The sequence below is a fragment of the Lepisma saccharinum genome, chromosome 4 (genome assembly GCF_977018435.1).
Source record: "Lepisma saccharinum chromosome 4, izLepSacc3.1, whole genome shotgun sequence".
Taxonomy (NCBI): Eukaryota; Metazoa; Arthropoda; class Insecta; order Zygentoma; family Lepismatidae; genus Lepisma; species Lepisma saccharinum.
In genome coordinates, this window is record NC_139232.1 from 28,081,672 (window position 1) to 28,099,881 (window position 18,210).

Genomic DNA, 18,210 nt, shown 5'->3' on the forward strand with positions numbered 1-18,210 from the left:
CTGTTAGTCATGGTTCTGTGTACGAAATTGTCCACGACAAGCTTCAGATCACTGATCTCTGTTTACACTTGGTGCACATTACCAGCAGCACGGACATGTTTACCATGTTACAAAAGAAAGAAATATGGAGCGAATAATATGAAACCTCGGCCACGTAACCACAAGAGTACCACTTATCAGCATGAGAGAGCTGTGGACAGTGTGGCCAACCTAAAGAAAGTCGTGGTGAAAAGTGTGGATAATTTTTGACTCTCCCTAGTAATATAGAAATTTCTTTTAATACCAGTAAGAGTGGATATATTATAACGTTATTATTTAATCATTCTGTTCTAAAGTACTGAAGATCTGAATTTCTTTTTGGATTTTTCTTAATAATAATAATAATTAGCATCGTACATATTTGTTTAGAATATATATTTCTTAAACAAATATTATGATTCTTTGCAGACACAATTCTTTTTCCCACTATTTACATATTTATATAATTTTTATTTCATGATTTTTTCTCTGTAGCATGTTGAGTGTGTCCTAAATCTATCTTGCATTGGACCATAATGACTTACCAAAACATAACATATTGAGGTGAAATTTCAATATCTTCTTCATCCAAGTATGTTTATTGAGATGGATGATTAATGTATCTCACTTCCCACCTGAGTATGGAGTTTCCCACAAAAAGCCAACTTCAACTCTGCAATAAGTTAAGTTTCCATTGTAACCAACTAACTAACAAAATTACTGTTTTGTATATTTTAACTTTTAGTTTCTTAGATATTAAACGAGAAGACAAAAGTTTATGAAGAGAAAAGTAACATGCATTTCCTGAATTAAGCCTACTTTTTATTTCCTCTTTAATATCATTTTCATTTGTTTGTATTACTCAAGTACTTGAATTTGGAAACAGGTTCTAATGAGTTGTTATCAATAATTAGATTTTGATTATTACCTAACACTTGGTTTCAGCCAGTAGTTTTCTCCTTGCTAACTTCGAAACCTATCTCTCTAGCTTCTTTGAAAAATATTTTAGCATTCTTCTTAATTGTATTTACATCATCCCCCAGTAAGTCTATATCATCTGCATATGCTAACAGCTGAGTCATACCATTTAATTTTAGTCCTTCGTTAGTTTCTTTTACCTTCCTAACAGCATATTCTAAGGCAAAATCAAAAAGCAATGGAGATAATGCACCTCCTTGTTTTAACCCATCATGAATTGTAAATTTGTCAGACGTATTAATATCAACACAAATTTTACATTCTGATTCACTGGTGCATACTTTTATCATATTAACAAGTTTCTTGGGTAATCCAAACTCAACTAATATATTATATAATTTCTCTCTTTTGACTGAATCATATGCTTTTATAAAATCAATGAATAGCTGATGGACATTTTGATTATATTCCCAATTCTTCTCAAGTACCTGTCTGATGTGAAAAATTTGGTTGTTGATCTGTTACATTTAAATCCACATTGACAATCACCTATAATTTCATTAGCATATGGAGTTAGTCTTGCTAAAAGAATGTTAGATAATCTTTTATATGTTGTTGAGAGTAGAGAAATTCCACGGTAATTATTGCAGTTCATTTTATCACCTTTTTTAAACACAGGAACAATTATGGATTCTTTCCACTGTTTAGGGAACAATATGAATTTGACATAATAACGAATTCCCACCACATTTAATTAACTCCGCTGGTATTAAATCAATGCCAGGTGCTTTGTTATTCTTTAGCCTTTTAATAGCATTTTTAACTTCAGTCAAGTTAGGTTCTGGAAAGTTTCCACTCTATGATTTTCTTTGTACATTGAGTTCAGTCTAAAAGAATACCATCAAATTGTAAAAATTTTATTATAATATGGCTGGTAATTTGGGCTGTCTTGTTTAAGGAATAGAAGTGTCATCAGGTCTCAGGAAACGTTTTTGACAGACCATCAACTTTTTTCAGCCAGCTACCTCTGCTACAGTAGGTAAGTATCTGCAAGTGTTCACTTTAACTTCCTTTAGAACATGTCCTTAAGTACTCAGGATGTTATGCTTTTTGTGGAACATTATTTCAGGATGACGATGTGTGTGAAAGTTAACAGGTCAACTCACTGACTCCTTATGACATGCTGACATCTAATATTTATTGAAATCCCTCTGTGCCTACAAAATGTAGGTACAGGGAGAGGGAAGGGGGGATGCAGTGCCTAGATGAAGAGTAATTAGACAACTTGTGTGTTTGAAGGGCACTGTGGATGGACATGGCTACCAACATTTAAAGCACAGCCATGAAATTAGACAGGTGGCAGAAGTTCACGCTGTTGCCACGTCGGAGCACAACCCTGTGTGTTCAATGGTTTAAGAGAATGAAAGATTTCCTTGTGGAGTTATAGAGTTGTTGGTCTTTGTAATCCATGTGATACAAACTGACAGTATTTGCTCGAAAGGTCAGAGATGACAAGAGTATGTCACTCTAATGCTCAAAAGTCTTACCCATACAAATAAATGTTTCAAATTGCCATTTTGTTCCATAACAAAAATTTCTGGTTATAACGGGTTAAGTAAACTCCTCTGAAGATCTCTATTTCGAGTCAGATCGATATATCTCCACTTCTACTCCTTAGCAGTCAGGTGGAGTCACGTATCTACATTTATCTGATTCTTAGAGTCAGACATATTCCCATGAATACACTGTTTCCTCTCTTCTGTAAATTTGATAAAGTGGAGTTACATCCCTTTTTCTCAGAGGATGAATTGGTAGAGTATATTTTATCGGTATCCGTAAATTTTATATGAGCAGTTAATCGGCATTAGTAAAAATTTGATATTGGTCAATCCCTAGTTAAATGTATAATCAATTAATGTAAAATTGGAGTTCCCTGCATAACAACATATTCCATTAAACACCCTCCATCCTAGGATCAAAAATGAATGAGTGATCAGATCATGTATTATTAATGTTACTTACCTAGAGCAAGAGCGAAATCCACAGTTAACGCCTGTAGAGTTTTTTCTGCATATGGCATAAGATCAGCACGATTCTGAATAGTTGAAGTGATCATATCTAAGATTCTTTCCACCTTGGCACTATCTACTCTGACTTCTCTATTTAGTATCTCCCACATGAAATCCTATTTAAAGAGAAAATTGAGGGAAAATTATAAATCATTCCTAAAAAAGTAAAAGTTTGCTTGAAGTCCACTTGATGCTCAGATAACTAGATAACTTAATCAGGACTTGACATACATTTTGAAGTGGGATCTGAACTACTGTCCAATGAGCCTCCACCGGGGATCGATCCTAGCACTCTTCGATTACAAGCTGACCACTACATTTGGGAGGCCCCTAAATCTTTGCAAATTGGAAATGTAGCATAACAGTAGTAGTACAGGGTGGCTACAAACAAGCAGAAATGAAATTCCCTGACTTTTCCAGGTTTTCCAGGACAAAATTTACATTTTTCCCTGACAATTACAAACTAAACTAAATCGATGTTATTGCAAATGGAAATAATAAACTCATACAGATCCACGTATGGTTTTGTTAAGTACCAATATTATCTTCTATGAAATTGACTTAATTTCTCTATTCTCTATGATTTGAATTCAAACTGCAAAATAGTGAATTTGGAAAATTATTACAATTCACAAGCTAGGGAAGGATTACAGAATTTTGTCAAACGCAGTAACTTTAAAATAAAATACTTGATTATTTTTAAAGTTACGACTAAATGAGATAAGAGTGAAGAGTGATTGATTAAGAAATACAATTTGTAATTTATCAGTCTCCTTATACATTCTCGGTATTATATGTTGATATTTCCACTGAGGTTTAGAACCCTCCGCTTGTAAGAACCATGTGTGAAGACTCATTTTTCGATGCATAAAGATACTTATCTCTTCTCTGTAAAGCAAACAACTTAACTCTTTCATATAAGTGAAACAATTGAATCGAACAAATATTTCCTTACATTATCAATGGGATTTCTGCTTCAGTACAGTATATCCAAGTGAAGTACTGTGAAACTGACAACATGCAGTTATACCATTAATACTGACGAAAAGGGTATGTAGGTATTAGAAATTTAACGCAAGGAATTTATAGAATTGCATTGTATAGGTACCTGATTTAGCTAACCACACATTAAAACAGGAACACTCTAATATTAAAAGCTTCTGAAAGTTCATATACGAGGGGCATCCTGAAAAAAGCTCCAATGGTGCCTATACGCAGCACTAGTGGTCGGAGAGCGACACACACACACACACATGCAGGCAGGAAGAAGTGGCATGTAGCTGTAATCTGGTACAGTTGCAATGCAGCCGTTTTAGGACAGTTATAGGTTAAAGATTGCAGCTCTCATACAGTCTCCCACCGTCTGCGATGTAGCCTACATTGCACGCTCAGGATTTGGCACAGAGCCACCAGCAATCGTGTAAGGTGTGCAGACCGGACGTCGTGAGTGATAGTATGGTCAGACAATGGTGCAGACAATTCACGGAACACCAATCGAATGTGCACAACCCCATACAGCTGAGTACACACAGGCCCTTTACATTACTTCAGGTGAGAGATCTTCGACCACTCCCTGTACAGCCACGGCCTTGAATGTACCGACTTTCATCTCTTTGTTTAACTGAAGAGGTTTCTGGCGGGGCAAGGATTTGACAGCTACAATGCGGTAGAGATAGTTCCAGTCTTTGCTGTCAGACACATATACCATGGGCATACCGTGCGCACTTAGCTTGGTAATTCAAAACATATCTCGTGCGACAAATACGAAGATGTAGCTCCCGTGTGACAGTAGATGCGCACTCTATCTCCTGTTAGAACCCTGCCACTTTGCTCTGTAATGCAAATGGTTTTGATAGAAGTTGAAAAAAATCGTGGGAAATACATGATTTAATGTGGCGATCGGAATTATTCCATGTACGTATAACTCTATAGTTTCCTATTGAGTAAAATGTTGGAAAACTTGCATGTTCTATGTACACAAACATGGCCTAGAAAAGACAAGAATGTTAGATTTCATGGAATTTTTCGTTGTTTTAGGACATTTCTTTAAAAAAAATCGCTAAAAACGCCAACAATTCGCATTTTATGCCAAATTCGAGTTATTATGATATTTCGAACGGGCGAAAAATGTGTCCAGACATCACAGCACATTCCTAAATATAACTTCGCAGCAATTACCATTTTTCACGGTTTTGGCGTTTGCGAAAATTCAATGTCCCTACTAATTGGAAATTACTTTCTGGCCACCCCTCGTATAAATCAGTAGATGGAAAGTGAAAATTTAGCAGGGCTGCCAGAGAAAAGTCAATTCTTGAAGAAAGTGATTTGCTTTTATGATTGAATGATTCGAGTAAATATGATATTAAAATATTTACGTATTTATTATTAGTATTTTATTTCATAATATTGGACATTAACCTTACTCAGTGAGAGATTAATGATCATCTCTCACGAGTTTAAACAGACAGAACAGAGAGTGGCGTTAATTTCATTGCAATACCAGTGTTGCAGTAAATTCGAGGTTGGGAGCATGCACTTGCCAATTTTTATAACGTTCACCAATGCAGATTTATGTTTCACTTTTTCGTGATAGTATTCAATATATATATATATCCCATTTGGTTGGATTCTTCTTGATAACTAAGAATAGTGCAATGTCATTGTAAACGTATGTTAACTTGTGTGAAACCAGTAATAAGTCAGGATGATGATAAAAACCTTCGTAAGCACTGCTACATTAAATAAGGTGAAGTGAGCCAGAAGAGTAACAAAATTCGAGCAGCATATTTGCAGTCTAAAGCTCTTCTTGTTTATGCATGCGATTTTTGTTGGATGTTGCAGTCCATGCAATTTCTGTCGCATGGTGTAGTGATATACTTTGTCCGGTGGTGATATTCGAGAAAAATCGTATGTATCAATGGAACCTATTTGTTTCCATGTTCCTTCAGTTTGCCCAACAAAATGCCTTACTACGACGTCCGACAACTATCGGACAACACCCGCTCTTATCCCCTCCATCTCTTGACAAGTCCCCTTACTACTTCAATACGGGCAAGAAAAAATCATAATTCAATGCATTTTTCACGTGATATTTAGAAGCTTAACCTTTACACCCCCGATGATACCATATGGTATCATCAGAGTAAGGTCGTACTGGCCCGATGATACCATATGCTATCATGGTGCTGATTACGAAATGGATGTGCTTTTTGGACCTTCATACTCTTATGTTTGCGTGGAAACTGACACAGGCCTGGAGCAAGCCTGGGAAATTCATATTGATGAATATCCCCCATCCCCACTCCACCCTCTCCGCAACATATCCATGCCACATTTCCGAACAGTTTCACATTTTGGCTCATTATTCAACTTGTATAGCACCCAGGAACATGTTACAATCTCTTTGGAAACGTCCATTGTTTGAAGAGAATACTAAGGTTTGTGCCTTCTCCCTAAAATAGCAGGAAAAGAGGGGCAAACTCCAGATTTTTATGTTGTTTTTTTAAATTGAAATTCAGTGGTCGCGCCCCCAAATCCCCCTTCCTCGGTTCGGCATTCTGAATTGTACTTAGTTGCATGCTATGATGTTTTAGCTGCAAAACAAAGCTTATCCGAAGTAGACTGTTTCCATACCGCCCGAGTTATAACAATTTTCCTCGAAAAATGCAAATTACCTATTTTTCATAAAAAAATCACATTTTGGCTTATTATTCAACTTGCATGGCACCCAAGAACATGAAACATGTTTCATTCCCTTGAGAAATGTCCATTCTTTGAAAAGAATACTAAAGTTTGCGCCTCCTTCCATGGACGTCCGCAGGATTTTTTTCCAGGGAGGGGCAAGGATGGTATTTTTTCCAGGGGAGCAAAAAGCCACATTTTCCCCAATAATAATGTTGTTCCCTCAAAAAACATTGCTTAAATTTGAATTTATCATGTTCGTTCATTAACACATATTATTGTGGCTGAAATGAAATTATGTGTGTCAAATATATAATTTTAGTTGACTTTCATTTCCCGTGCCTTCCCCCTTCCGGACGCCCATGCCTCCTTCCAAATAGCGGGAGAAGAGGGGGTAAACTCCAGATTTTTATGTTTTTTTTCATTGAAATTCGGGGGTCGCGCCCCCCCAAACCCCCTTCCTCGGTTTGGCGTTCTGAATTGTACACAGTTGCATGCTAGGATGTTCTATCTGAAAAACAAAAGTTATCCGAAGTAGATTGTTCCCATAGTGACAGAGTTATAACAATTTTCTGAGCAATATGCAAATTGCCTATTTTTAGTAAAAAACAGTTTCACATTTTGGCATATTATTCAACTTGTATGGCACCCAACAACATGAAACATGTTTCATTCTCTTTGGAAACGTCCATTCTTTGAAAAGAATACTAAGGTTTACGCCTTCTCCCCAAAATAGGGGGAGAAGAGGGGCAAACTACAGACTTTTATGTATTTTTTTTCATTGAAATTCGGGGGTCATGCCCCCAAGCCCCCTTCCTCGGTCCAGCGTTCTGAATTGTACACGGTTGCATGCTCTGATGTTCTATCTGAAAAACAAAAGTTATCCGAAGTAGATTGCTCCCATAGTGCCCGAGGTATAACAATTTACCTTGAAAAATGCAAATTACCTATTTTTCGTAAAAAAAAATAAAATCACATTTTGGCTTATTATTAAACTTTTATGGCTCCCAAGAACATGAAACATGTTACGTTCTCTTGAGAAATGTCCATTCTTTGAAAAGAATACTAAGGTTTGCACCTTCTCCCCAAAATAGTGGGAGAAGGGGGGGAAAACTCCAAATTTTTATGTTTTCCCATTGAAATTCGGGGGACGTGCCCCCAAGCCCCCCTTCCCGGTCCGGTGTTCTAAATTGTACACGGTTGCATGCGCTGATCTTTTAGCTGCAAAACAAAAGTTATCCGAAATAGATTGCTCCCATAGTGCCAGAGTTATAACAATTTTCCTCCAAAGAGTGTTTGATGTCAATGAAGACGAAATTCCCTGACATTTCCCTGACTTTTTTTGACACCTCAAATTCCCTGACTTTTCCCGGTTTTCCAGGTTTTCCAGGTCTGTCGCCACCCTGTAGTAGTAATCTGTAAACAGCCACAGTGGTCTAGTCGTTAGGGCATTTGACTGCCACATGGTTTACACAGGTTTGATTCCCGAGGTGGATTTTTCTGGCCTTGTCCCTGGATAAAGTGACCCTGGGCCTCACCGAGCTTCAAATCAACGAGTACCTGGGGGCAATCCTGGGGGGTAAAGGTGACTGGAGCATTATGCTGATCACAACACCTCCAAAATGGCAGAGATCGAGAGTGTGTGAGGCCCTACCCCAACATCCTCTAAATGTGCCTTAATGGCATGGTGCTATATTCACGGGGAACTTTAACTTCTGTAAACACGAAGCCAGGCTCCGAAATATCACTGCTTTATTTCTTTTATTCCTATGTTTGGCATGTGTTTACTGTCTTCACATCACTTATTTTTGTTTATCCTCCCTTCACGCTCTTTTCCTCATCCTATTCCTGTGTTATATTATCTATATATATACAACACACACACACATAAATATAACAGTTGTAACAGTGAAACAAAACCTTACTAAAATAGGGAGCACCATATCAAACTGACATAATAAAAAACATACATTATTGAAATCTCATTAAATTAATTTGAAAATCAATTTACATTATACAGAGGGTTAAAAAGATCACGTAACCCAAATTTTGGTTGCCTGGAACATGATAACTGTTATTATACTTATTTCTTGAGCCCCATGTTCCCTTTGGCAAAAATTCTTCTGAATAAATTTGACAGTACGGTTACAATGTTGGAAATTCTTTGTCATTAAGCAAACATGTGTTCCACCAAGAGATATTTACACCGGATTTTCTGTATTATGAAATCTCATCCATTGAGATATTTTTCAGTTCCTTACATTATTATCAGTTGCATGGAGCACATGCAGAATATTATATAAATTAATAAATTAATTATTCTCCAGAAATGCACTATTCAGTGAGAAAACTGCATGAGAAATTTTTGAAGGGCCATAATTAGATGACTGACAGGCACGTATCTAGAAATATGTTTCGGGGGGTCTGAACCAAGTGTCTCGGGAATAATAGTATAATAATAATAAAATATAATAATAATGTTTAAATTAAAGTAATTATATTAAATCAAATTAATACTAATTACAATACATAAATTAAAATTATATTATTATCACACCATTAGGTCAAAAGACTGTATAAGAATACAGATATAACAGCGCATATTCATTACGTAGCTTACCTGTAGTTATGATCGGAATAACTTACATAAAAACAAGTGCCCTGGCAATGAAATTAATGTCAAATAGATGAATAATTGAATATTTATCGAATAACAAAAATGATGTTACATGTAGTTGGAAAAAGTAAGTTTCTGATTAATATTTTATGCATGTTATTTTGAGTAAGAGTGGTCAAAAATCATCTATGTAATGTCATTCAAAGCCGTATGGTCCCGGGTTCGATACCCATGGAGGCACATAGTGGTTCGGATCCCACTTTAAACTGTAGGTCCAGTCCCGATTAGCCTTACTGTGCATAAAGTGGACTAAAAACACCAAATCAATCAATCAAATCAAAGCCGTATGATCCCAATATAATCCTTGCCTTCTAAAAAGTTCAGAGGAAATTAATAACCATCAATTATGCAACAAATGCTAATATTTTCATGATTTAATTTTAGTACTTGGTAAGTCTTTCAGGGAGTCCGGACCCCTGGACACCCCTAAATATGTCCTTCCTGTCCTTCAAAGCCGTATGATCCCAATATAATCCTTGTTTTCCAATAAGTTCAAAGGAAATTATACAACAAATGCTAAACGAGTATATTTTCATTATTTAATTTTCGTTCTTAATAAGTCTTTCGGGTGTTAGTGTGTGTGTTTTGGGGGGGGGGGGTCCGGTCCCCTAAATACGTCCCTCGTGTTCTTCAAAGCCCAATATAATTCTTGTCTTCCAATAAGTTCAGAGGAAATTATACAACAAATGCTAAACGAGTGGGGGTTCAGACCCCTGAAATACATCATTCGTGTCCTTCAAAGCTGTATGATCCCAATATAATCCTTGTCTTACAAAAAGTTCAGAGGAATTTATATAACAACGGCTAAATGAATACCTTTTTTATTATTTAATTTAGTACTCGATAAATCTTTCGGAGAGGGGCGGGGTCCAGACCCCCCTCCCTAAATATGTCCTTGATGACTGATTACATGTTACTCTGTCATTTACAACCAATATGACTTGTGGGTAGCAATAGATGGATTTAGGGTTGGCGATTATATGAGTTAAACGAAAAAGGCCTTTTTTAAGGACATATCATCTTAGGCCAAAATTTTGTCAAAAGATGCAGCTACGTGTGCCTAAATATTGTCCATCTCTTCACATGAAAAATTGTAATTCAAAATTTTGCACCAAAATTGGATTCTTAAGTGCACCTACCAATATTGTTGTGTTCTGAGATGTGGCATGGGCATTGGTAGAGGCACATATTTTTGGTAAATAAAAGCAAAACTTTGTTACAAAAACCGAATCAATTTCAGGTTCAAAAGCGGTAAATAAAATAAAATTTCGATTTTATAGCAGTGAAAAGCGGTATATAAAATGACATTTTGGTTTTAAAAATGTATACATAACCCAAATTTGATTTAAAAACTGCATTTACTACACAAAATAAACATATCCCTTCCAATAGCATATTTATGTCATTACCAGAATATTAAGTTTATTCCTGTACAAAGGGGTTCATTTTCCTTCTTAGCAGAATTAATGAATTTTCCGTGAATTGCATAACTCAAAGGATAATTCTGACTTCAGAAAGTGTCGTGTCGGTAAATAAAGTCTAAATTTCATGTTTAAGAGTCTATTTCGCATTTTGCAGTTCATATCGCATCATTTCGTGACAAAACAGGATAGGAAAATGCACCTCACACCTTCAGAAACATGAAAAATTAACATTACAATGTGTTATTTCACATTTCGTGTTTTCGTCAAAAACGAAATATGAATGCCTCTAGGCATAGGCATCGGACATGAGACTGTATATTCCTTTTAACCTTTAGTCCCCCACCGTTCCATATGTGGAACAAAAAAGTATGTCCCTGTCAGCCGCGGTTGCATATATGGAACAAACAGCTTTAGATACAATTAATGAGGGTTTGCCACACTTATATTTGTATATTGAGGTTAAAACACTGACAGTTCGGTTCGGGAACATGTGTTTACGAAAATTCCAAATCCCCCCCCCTTAATATGCAAATTGGCTAAAATTCGCTGTTTTGAGGAAAAAAACAGAGTTTTACGTTTTGCCTTATTATTCAAATTGTATTGCACCCACGAACATGAATCAAGTTTCATTCTGTTGCGAAAGGTCCATTCTTTGAAAAAAAAAAAAAGCAAAAGTTCCGGTTTTTCCCCAAAGTAGCTGGAGAAGAGGGGGCAAACTCCACATTTTATGTTTTTTCATTGAAATTCGGGGGATGCAGCCCCCGTCCGTAACCCCCCCCCCCCCCCATGGTTGGGGCATCAAAATTTTACATGGTTGCATGCACCGATGTATTACCTGCAAAACAAAAGTTATCCGAAGTAGATTGGTCCCATAGTGCCAGAGATATTACGATTTTTCTCCATTATGTATACGAATTCAAATTTTGCGCTCAAAGCCTCGGCAACACTGGGTTTACTTTCGTCAGACCGCACAGCGTACTAAAGGTTAATCCCTACACCTACCATTTTTAAATGGCAGTTTGGACATTAAATGTCTTGATTAAATCATTAAACTAATAACGTATTGTGAGTGGGCCCTAGGCCCTCAGTAGCAAGATTCTGTTCAGTGATGAGGCCAAATTTTATGTGTCGGGGGAGGTAAATAAGCAAAATCTGTGGTACTGATGACCCGATAATCCACATTGGACAGATCCCAGCAAGGTGACGGGAGGTGGGAAGCTAATGGTGTGGTGGGGTACTTGGTGTTCCTGACTTGTTGGTCCATTCATAGCATAGGCACCGACTACATGGGGCTTAGGGTTAATGATGTGGGGGCAGAGCCCCCCCCCAAATAATTTGGCTTAAGAGGATCTAATGTATTATTTTTCTTCTCTTGTAAAGTTTACTCTGAACTGTGCACATGAAAACTTTAAATACACATTTGAAATGTTCTAGACCATCAAGTTTGGGGGCTTAGACCACTAAACCATCAACTTTTGGGGGGGGGGGGGCTAACGGGAGACAGCAAAACACATGACTTATTACTATATACTAAGTATGTAATTATTATTTACTATTATACATATATTAATCAGACATAATGAATTTAGTAGCCAACGACTTGTTAAAGACTGTTTGGGAATCCCCTAAAAGAATGCAAATATTTAGAAATATTATTGACGTGAATGAGAAGGCTGGCCATACTGGACTGCGACCACTTTGCCCTCGTCGGTGGACGTTGAGAGCCTCCATTATGCAACAGATCTTAAGGAACTATGAAAACCTTCTCAATTTTTTTGAGAAATTTTCTGAAGAAGATTCTACTGACGCAGCATCAAAATGTGCTGGATACCTGGAGACAATGCTTCACTTCAAGACATTTTTCTTTCTCTCCCTGTGATGGATCCAATAGAAGAGGTAAACCGTAAGATTCAGTCTCCACGCATTGGTGCTACAGATGTGGAATCAAAACTAAAATACTTGACTGACATCTTTCAAGAAAAGCGAATGGGTTTTGAACAGTTCTGGCAGAAATGCACACAGGGCAAACCGAGCCTCGTTGATGAGCCAGAATTGCCCCGGCAACGTCACGTCCCTAAGAAACTTGAAAATCCTGATGCTGCCAAACATCACAAGCTCTACACTTACTACTATAAATCAATATACACTGACGTGTGTGACACAGCAAAATCATGTGTTAAACAAGGACTACAAAAAATAACAGCCGTAGAGAAATAATGCCTCTCAGCTGTGAACAGTTGCACAACAAACTTTCGGCAAACGCGAGAATTCGTTCGCCAAGATTTGGATGCCGATAGGCTCTCCTTACACATGTCCATGCTTGGTGATATTGCCAAACAGAAGAAAGTGGTTCTAACTACCATGCGTGACATAAGGAAGTTTCTTTTGGAAGACAGAACCCTCCAGGAGCCAAATTCATTATGGTCCTCCGCATGTGCCAGTGACGACAACCACAGCCGAAAGGTCATTCAGTGCTATTAGCCGACTAAAGACATATTTGAGATCTACAATGAGACAGAAGAGACTAAGTAGCTTAGAGGTACTCCACATACATCAAACTATGCTTCATAATTTGGACCTGAGACCGCTCGTTAATGAGTTCATAAAAAAATAACCCAGTGCGTAGAGCAACTTTTGATTTATTTTTAAATCATGTTCATATGTTTTTGTTATGTATGTCACATTATATCTTAGTGTACATGCTATTTTTTTTATTATTGCAAAATTAAATTTATAAAGTTAAATATTGTAGCAAGAACAAAAAAGTAAAACTATTTTCCTGCGACTTGTGTTAGCATTTATGTAAATAATTAAATAAAACTGTTAAATATTCGTTATTTTATGGGTTATTTGCAATCCATCACATGTCTGTTGCCGACATTAAAACACACCCATGCTCTCGCCGGGACTCGAACCCGAGACCTCTGGATCAAAGCTAGTTGAGTCGACCACCCAACATGCTCGGCTACCGAGGCCGGCATAAAACTGTTAAGTTGGTCTCTTAATGTAAATACATACTTTTCAATAAAAATGTTAATTGTTATCTAAAAAACAAATGAGCAGACAAAAAGACATAGAGACTTTGAAACATTTTCTTCATTTGCATGAGGAATATAATAGCTGATTACAAACTGCTATACGAAGACGTAATTTTTATTTTTAAAAAAATTATTTCAGTTATCAGAGCCCCCCCAATAATTTTGACAAGTCGGCGCCACTGATTCATAGCATATTCGCTCGGTTTAAGAAATATTGACCCTGGCAGACTTTTACGGGAAATGGTAAGAACACTGGCCTTTGACTAGAGGTGACGGGAGGCCAAGCAAAGGCTTAAATAGGTGCCCATGAGAGCAACACAAGGTCTTTTTGCTGGTAATCGTCGGGGAAGCAGGAGCTATTGGTCTATTTCCTAAACCCATCAGGGTAAGCTATCCTTCACCCTTATCTACCATTCGCATTGCTCAGTTCAGTATAAAACATAACTATGAGTTTATATTAATGTTAATTTAGATATTTGTACCTGCCCTTTCAGGGCTGTCTCTACCATAACTAGTATTAATTGGAAGGGGCAAGTTACATCCCTATTTAAGATCCCTGCATTCATGTTGGAACGCTACGTGGTGGATTGATGCGGGCCTTTTCATTTTTTTGGAAATGAAAGGCGTCCTGTTTTAGTTTTCTTAAACAGACGTGAAAATTGAAAGGATAGGCATCACTACGTGGTGCGATGCGTGGGCTCTTCATCAATTTTTACGAAAATGTGATGAAAATTAGAGCTACGTGGATTGAGATGCGGAATTTTCACTTACTTAACCTCGAAATAAATGAAAATTGAAATTTGTTAAATAGTGACATGTCAGAATTGTTTTTTCTCCGCGAATCTTTATTTTTGGGGCAAGCTGCGTAGCATGCAGTTTTAATGTTAATGATGGTTAATGTCGATACTCGGCTTTAATTCAGAGTCCTTTCCCACCACACCCACCCAATAGGCTAATCACCCGCTGCATTAAACACATTACAATGCGGAGGAAACTAAAATAGAATGTTTCCTTCGGTAGTCCTAGCTTCATCGCGGTTTTCCGCGTCGGTGCGATGTTGCATAAGGTACGTCTATCATTCCGCATGCCTGAAGGTTCGATGTATGACACTAGAGAGTTATATTCTGCCCAGAATTTGGCCAGCCCGGGCACGTCTACACCCCTTAGTGGTCATCCTAACACGTTACGATGCCAGGTGACATGATTGTGGGCATGTCAATGTTTCTTGATCTTTAATTCATTCTCCATACATTCTCATTGTCACGATTAAAAGATCAGAACAAATGAGACGAAAATATTAATAATTTAAATTACGTATATTTACTTGCACATACAGGTGTCAGAAATTCAATTATCTGGAAAGCTAAGACTGGAATTAACTACAACCATTCCTTTGGTTAGACAACAGATAACAATGGTGTTTTCCTCGGTGCGGGGAAGTTTTGCTCCAAAAAAACTAATTTGGCAACAGTAGTTCGTACCAAACTGACAGTCGCTTAAAGTGCGGAATTCTGTCGTCTCCTCACGGCACAAACGTCATACTGACCCGAAAATTATAGGGTGGTTCTTACACTTTTCACCTCAATTGCAAAATAAATAAATAAATTTAAAAAAAAAAAAGGGATGATGAATTGACAACAGGGCTCGAGCACTGTTGGATTTTCGATATGTCTCATGATTGGTAGTTCTTTCTGGAGGTGTGTGCATAAATCACTCTGGGGTTGAGAAAATACAAACAAAAAACAATGAAATGAACAAAACTCTAGATCGATGACATCTGGTGGGCAGGAAGGGATAATGTCTAACATACATAATTATCGTACTGATGGCCGGTAACAACACTTTTGAAAATGTCCCCCACTGACAAGTAAAGAAGCAGCCTGGAGAGACATTGAACCACTCTCCATGACATGACATACTCCCCTCCCCTTTTATTTTTTACAGATTCAAGCAACTATTGGAAATTATCGCACATTTGTGCCTACCCTGCTAGCAACTCTACGCTTTGCCACTGCCTGTGGATATTCAACCTGCCAGGTCACCTTTGCCCAGTTTCACCGCAGCATCGGGGGCCTGTTATAACCTATCCTGTTTTCGACAATTATTATTTTATTTTATGTAACCTTTTATTTTTTTTTCATGTAATAAAATACCTTTTAAAATTTGGTGAATAGCAGAAGGTTCAATTTAACATTTTAATGATTACAATTTCAATTCGGGAAATTGTTTTGCAAGAGGGAGATCGTAGCATATTCACTCGGTTTAAGAAATATTGACCCTGGCAGACCTTGCCAGAGCCTGCTTAGAAATGTGAAGCATAAGACCTTTACAGGAAATGGTAAAAACACTGGTCTTTGGCTAGAGGTGACGGGAGGCCAAGCAAAGGCTTAAATAGGTGCCCATGAGAGCGACACAAGGTCTTTTTGCTTTTAATCGACGGGGAAGCAGGAGCTATTGGTTTATTTCCTAAACCGATCAGGGACAGCTATCCTTCACCCTTATCTGCCATTCGCATTGCTCATTTCAGTATAAAACCTAACCATGAGTTTATATTAATGTTAATTTAGATATTTGTACCTGCCCTTTCAGGGCTGTCTCTACCATAACTAGTATTAATTGGGAGGGGCAAGTTACATCCCTATTTAAGATCCCTGCATTCATGTTGGAACGCTACGCATTTTTCATTGAAGGCAACTTAAATGCAGAGGGCTACTTGAGGAGATCTTACCATCCTTGCTGTCCAAGCATGGGAGCTATCCTGAATGCTTCCAGCAAGATGGTGCCCCATCCCACTATGGGATAATGCTCCTTCAGTACCTGGATCAACAATTCCCTCTCCACTGGATTGGTCACCGAGGGGCTGTGGAATGGACAGCATGCTCACCTGACCTGACACCATTGGACATTTACCTCTGGGGACATCTGAAAGCCATGATGTATGCCTTAGCTGATGTGTCAGTATCGTAAACCAGGTTCAGACACCAAAAAGGGGGTGGATAACCGATACAAAGACAAATACATTCGGTATTCCTAGATTGCAATTAAGTGTTAAACCATCTCCACGTAATGCAATTTTCCAATGATCCTTTCCCAATTCAAGTTTAAATGTTGATATTCGTTGGTGCACAGCCATCAGTAACCTTCCAACCAAACCTCATTTCCAGACCCAACTCTTTTCTACTCCTCAACCCCCCCCCCCCAAAAAAAATCATTTTATACACAACTTTTGATTCCATTTAATACCGCTATATCACCAAAATTTTAATTTATTTACCACTTTTGAAACCCAAATTGCCTGTTTTTGTACCGAACTTTTTTTTTTATTTACCAAAAACATGTGCCTCTAATAATACCCCATTTATAAGTTTTATGCGATAATGCAGGGTTCCCACGTAAACTTTAACTGCATTTTCCCTGAGATTTCCAGAATCAGCACATTTTTTTCAGAGTACTCAAAGCCCAGTACATTACTATTCTAAATATATTTTACAATGACATGTGGTGCATGTTTAATCAGTAATATTATTAATCTGATATATTTATATACAATCTGTAATTTAGTGTAATATTCTGCCATCTTGTTATTTATTTTATGAATAATAACATGTAATTAATGTTATGGTTTGCAAAGTAAATGTCTAAATAGGTAGTTCCTTTTCAAAGGCAAAACCCACTACAATCACCTGGTTATGTACATTAATTAAGGTGGTGAATGAACCATTTATCAAACATTCAAGGAGCACTTGAAATTTTATATCAGATTAGTAGGCATGTTAGTAAATTTTGTGCAGTACTTTATCAGTATCACGCAATAACAAAACAAATTAAAGAATAAAATTAAATCTTTATGCACTTAATTAAGGATTAGGAATTTTCACATTTTTTTACAGCACACAAAATGACAAAATAAATTTCAAACACAGTCACAAACTTTGTGAGGTGGCTAATCGTGTGGTGTTCAAAGTCATTGCTAATTGACCTACAGAAGTGATAGAACATTTTGTCTTTAAGTCAGCTGAAATTTTCAAGGTTTTTCTAGAAGCTTAAAATCTCCCAAGTGATTCAAGTATTGTACTGTCCAGCATGTCAGTGACACTGGAAAAGTGACAGACCGGCCCAGCCAGGGACAGCCACATACTATAAGGACTGTGCAACTCGAAAAATCAATGTACGGAAGCATCAGTGATGGTCTGTGAACTGCCCAGTTCCAAAATGTACATGTCTCGTATGTTGAAAAGTGACCTAGAACTGAAAGCTTACAAACAATACACATACCACTTTCTAGCCTCAGAAAGCTATTTAGGCAAAAGTGCCTACTGGATCATTAAGCATAAATTGGCCCAAAGAATTATCATGGAAGCAGCTTTCAACTTGCAGAATGACAG

General features: G+C 37.3%; 1 protein-coding gene across 1 annotated transcript in view; it reads right to left on the reverse strand.

Moving 5' to 3' along the window:
• The window catches only part of dlt (codanin-1 like protein dlt), a 123,349-nt gene that overhangs the window by 22,881 nt on the left and 82,258 nt on the right, over positions 1–18,210 (reverse strand). The window contains exon 9 of the mRNA XM_083120371.1: positions 2,959–3,121. Coding sequence (XP_082976497.1) covers positions 2,959–3,121 — 163 coding nt within the window. The remainder of the gene's footprint in view (positions 1–2,958; positions 3,122–18,210) is intronic.